Genomic DNA, 5,000 nt, shown 5'->3' on the forward strand with positions numbered 1-5,000 from the left:
AAAAGGTTGACTGCGTTGGGGCCACGACGTGGCCACGGGGCCACGTCAAATCACCACCCAAACTATTTTTATCTTCCAGTTTGTTGCAACACAAAAGAAAATCCGCACATTTGTGTCACTTAAAACAGTGGATCTCAAACATTTTCATGTCAAGGACCCACAAATGCATATGTTTTTTAGCTGTGGACCCCAATCGGAAATGATTTTGTGCCAGGGACCCCTACAACATAAACATGTTTTCCTCTTCTTTTTTTTCTTTTTAATTCTTCGAAACTGCTCTTAAAAAAAAAAATAATAATAACAATTTTGACAGCAAAACACATCAGTCTAACACATGTGTCTAGTCTAACACATCATTTAGTTTTAGTCCTATTTTAGTCATCAATTGTTTAGTCTTAGTCGACTAAATATCAAAGTCTTTCAGTCATTTCTTAGTCAACAAAATTAACACTGGGACTCCCCAGACTCCACTTTGACAACCAGAGCCTTCAAAAGGTATAGCTACTCCTCTCATATCCTCAGACCAATTAATGGGGGAGAGAGAGAGAGAGAGAGAGAGAGAGAGAGAGAGAGAGAGAGAGAGAGAGAGAGAGAGAGAGCGAGAGAGAGAGAGCGAGAGAGAGAGAGAGAGAGAGGGGAAAAAAACACATCCTTTTTCTGAGAAAGAGGAAACGGGTGTTTCAGGTTAGAAAGTAGGACACGAGTGTTGGCAGAGCCTCTCTAAGTTGTGATGTTATCGACCCTGGCAGTCTCACACGTATTCTCCCCCCCCCCCACCCCACCCCCCCGAGGGCACCAAATGGAATCCTTGAACCGAGGAGCAGCATCCGTGTAAAGCCTCGGTTATACTTAGTAGTTGCGTGCTGGTGGTTGTGCTCAGTAAATGGCAGATCTACCAGCTGGCGGCGCGTCACGAATGTGAGGCGTTGTGAGCTTGTTTTGTATATCTGCTATTTACCTGTGTAAAACCTCGGTTATACTTAGTTGCGTGCTGGTGTCGCGCTTTTAGATGACGATTCATTGTTGTACAAATAATTGCGATTAAAAGAATGTAATTGTGTTTTTTTTTGCCATTGAACATTGGAACAAATTAGAAAATAACATTTCCGTTTGCCCTTTAGGCCTTGTAGACGAAGATTGCACAGGGCAGATATGATAAATAACTGACATAAGCGAAGAAAGGAGTGACATCACATATTTAATAACTTTATACCTTCAAGCTTAAAATATATTAAAAGCTCAGCGGAACAGCACATTATAACTGCAAGGCAACACTTTACTTTACGGTTGTGTCTATAATGCATTATAATGCACTTATACGGCTTCATAACACTCGTTATAAATGTTTATAATTATGCGTAAAAACGCATAAAAATACAGTGTAATTACTGTAATAGCTGACTATAAGTTATGGTAGTTTCGCTAAACTTATAATGTATTAGCCGTGTTTGTTCATTTATTTGATGTCCCTGAAACAAAATTTGAATACATGTTATTTATTTTATTTTCAAAAAAAGATATAAAAAAGTAATTGGAAGGACAGTATCGGTCACTAGAACCAAGGACGTGTGTTTTCGATTCATCTAACACCGGCCTTTCCTACTGTAGGTCTGTCTACCCATTAACTCCAACAACATAGCCAATTAAAACCTTGCTTCCAACTAAGTCATTAATTCCTCCTCACCCCAGATTACGGCACAAGGGAGCGTTTTAATCAGATGCTGTGCATTCATAAACAGCCAGCTTTGGACTACAGACAGGCGGCCTCTGTGGGTATAGCTTTAAAGCACAGGTAGCTTTAAAGCACAGCTCAAGACCTATTTCTTCACTCTTGCTTTTAGTTGATTTTTAAATCTATGTGTTATCATTCATGTCCTCACTGTTTTGCCTGATTCAGCCTTTTTTGCTATATATATATATATACATATATATATATATATATATATATATATATATATATATATATATATATACACACACAATCACAACACCAGAGGTAGCTCCACTGATCACGTCCAACCCAGATTCGGCACAAACAAGGGGTTGAATTCGTTCTCCTGCTATGCCACCAAAAAATGTGGAATGCCCTACCAAAAGCAGCGAAGGAGTGTAAAACCCTTCACTCCTTCAAAACTGCCCTAAAAGAGTACCTTTAGGTGGCTGCAATGTTTTTTCTTATTTTTGTGTAACTGTTTATATGATGTTCTGCATAGTAATGGCTATCTGTCTGTCATTTAATGTCACTATGAATTGAGTACAAAGGACCCCAATGGAAACAAGCCAATGGATTTCTTGTTTTTTTGTATTCCTATTAGCTGACCTTCTATTGAACTGTACTTTTTTTCTGCAAACTTCTAATAAAGTATTCAATCACACACACACACACACACACACACACACACACACACACACACACACACACACACACACACACACACACACACACACACACACACACACACACACACACACACACACACACACACACACACGAGACACAAAGGAGACCCTTTGTGTCTCCTACCGGAACCGCTGCCGGTCATCAAATTATTGGCTTAGGAATGCGTCAAAAACTAAAAAGTATCCATGAAGTCTCCATGGGGTGACTAATCAATAGAAAAGAAGATTTATTTTGGCTTGGGTGAACTATTCCTTTAACTCACACTGGAAGAGCACAATGCAGTGTTAATAGGCCAGTGGTCCTCAAACATTTTCACGTCAAGGACCCCCCCCCCCCCCCCTCCAATTTGCCCGCGGCCCCCCATTTGAAAAGATTTAGTGCCAGGGGGACCCCCGTAAGAGAAGATTCTAGTTGTGAGATTACATAACTCTACATCTGTCTATTGTGTAGGCGTGGAGAGAGAGAAACCTAGGATCAGAATATAGTTATTCTTAGACAGCACATTCACTCACTGGATTTACCTTCTGGGTGAAATGATAGTGACATTAACCACTTTAAAACCTGACGTAAACTTTGTGCATTTCAAAGACAAAACTTTTCAAAAATAAGCATAAATACCTGACCTACAAGCTAACAACATTGTGAGCTTTTAGATCAGCTATCTTTTCTCTATCTTTTAAGTAGTCATTAATACATTCAATCCGGGAACGCATCTGTGTCATTTTATAGATTTCTTTGGCTATTAAAGAGTAGCAGATATACAAGCTCATAGCGCGGCAGAGGCTTTGGCCTCGTCTTTGGCCAGGCATCGACGATTGAGGTCTCAAACCTCAATGTGACTCTCCTGCTCCTACTCATTGACTGCCAGAGTTAAAATATTGTCTATCGTCCCCTTGCCAGTGAAAACAGCGATTTTACGGTACCTTTGAAAAATCATGGAATATTCTCCGTGACCTCCGTCCTCACGGAGATCAGCTCATTACACGCACGGGGGTGTCGTGGTAGAGGAAAAAGATTTGGCCGTTTGAATGTGGCTTGTTTTTTGAAAAACAAGCCGAAAATACTTTTATAAATCCTTTAACATGAAAGGTGCCTAGCTTTTTTTGTTGTGATCACGTGATTTCTGGGTGTACTCAGTGAATGAGTTCAATAACGGTTACACACAAAGAAGTGCAATCTGAACATAGAGGGCGGTAGGTAGGAAGAAGCTCACCTTCACCTACGATCCCAAGGACTTCAAATTTATTCATTACATCACCGATGTCAGGGGCCTCCGTCCAAAGTTAAAAGGCAGCTGGAGGAGGAGGAGGAGGCGACGGGCGCGCAGACAGACGACGGGTCCCGGCTAAAACCTGGCAGGAGGAGGTGGAGGAGGCCAGTTCCTAGGAGGAGGAGGAGGAGCGGGCTGGCTGTGCGCCGTCCCACACCGCACTGCATTGCTTCTTCACTGGATCACCTGCATGGGAGCAACACCAGAGCCATGTCAGACACAATTTGGTTTTTAAGTCTGATGTAATTTTGTAGTCCGACCTCACTCCCGGGTCCAAGAGGCACCAAACATGTCAGAACCCGTAAATCTTTTTACAATAACCTCCTTTTTCAGAAATGAACCATTGAGGGTTAAAAAAGGGTCTTAATGCTAATATCATAGACAGTAAAAAGCACGCTAATATATATATTTATATACATTTTTATATGATTATTCATTATTATATTATTTATTTTTTATATTTATGTGTGTGTGTATATGTATATATACACACACACATATATATATATATATATATATATATATATATATATATATATATATATATATATATATATATATATATATATAAAATAACCATTTCCTCTTCTCTTTGTTGTTACCAGGAAAGCGGTAGAATGACACTTGAGTCGTTATTTTAGTCTCAGATCTGTTAAAACAGCGAGGGACACAGCACTGCGCATGTTGGGAAAACACACAATTGGACCCGGAAGTTCTACAAGCTCATGGCACGGCACTGAGCTTGTAGAACTGCGCTCATAGCACAGCACCAAGTGCACAGATTTTTCATGATTTTTTCAAAAAATAGCAGATCTACAAGCTCATATTGTATATCTGCTATTTTTTAACAGCCAAAGACATTTTAAAATGACACAGATGCGTTCCCCCAGTCTTAATGGATCTCTCTACTACTCTTTTAGTAGTGTATCCATCACTAGGCCTTTATTACACAATTATTACATAAACGCCTGATCACAAATATTTGAGAATATTCAAAATGATCATCAGCATCTGTATGAATTCATCTGTTGGAAAATGTAAACTTTTATGGGGCAATAGCAGATCTACAAGCTTGTGAGACATTTCCACTATTTTAGTTTTTAAGTATAGGATATGGCCTGTTTTGGGCCATAGTATATTATTTATTCATCATATCATTTCTTTGTATATTGAAGCTATTTGTCGCATACATTTTTAGTTTTCAAAGCCTATAAGCCAAACATAAATGTCTTTTTGATTTATGTGTTCCAGTGTTCAATGCCAAAAACACTATTACATCGTTAAGAGCAATTATTTGTATGACAATTAATCTTCAAGTAAACTTTCATG

At 39.2% G+C, this 5,000-nt stretch overlaps 1 protein-coding gene across 4 annotated transcripts in view; it reads right to left on the bottom strand.

Moving 5' to 3' along the window:
- LOC311052040 (cyclin-dependent kinase-like 5) overlaps positions 1-5,000 on the bottom strand; it is a 102,885-nt gene that overhangs the window by 87,599 nt on the left and 10,286 nt on the right. For all 4 annotated transcript variants that reach the window (XM_084066825.1, XM_084066824.1, XM_084066823.1 and 1 more), the window contains exon 2: positions 3,615-3,857. In XM_084066825.1, the coding sequence (XP_083922951.1) occupies positions 3,615-3,651 (37 nt within the window). In that variant the 5' untranslated portion in view covers positions 3,652-3,857. The remainder of the gene's footprint in view (positions 1-3,614; positions 3,858-5,000) is intronic.

This window comes from Gymnoscopelus microlampas (genome assembly GCF_963454915.1).
Source record: "Gymnoscopelus microlampas genome assembly, chromosome: 9".
NCBI classification, from domain to species: Eukaryota; Metazoa; Chordata; class Actinopteri; order Myctophiformes; family Myctophidae; genus Gymnoscopelus; species Gymnoscopelus microlampas.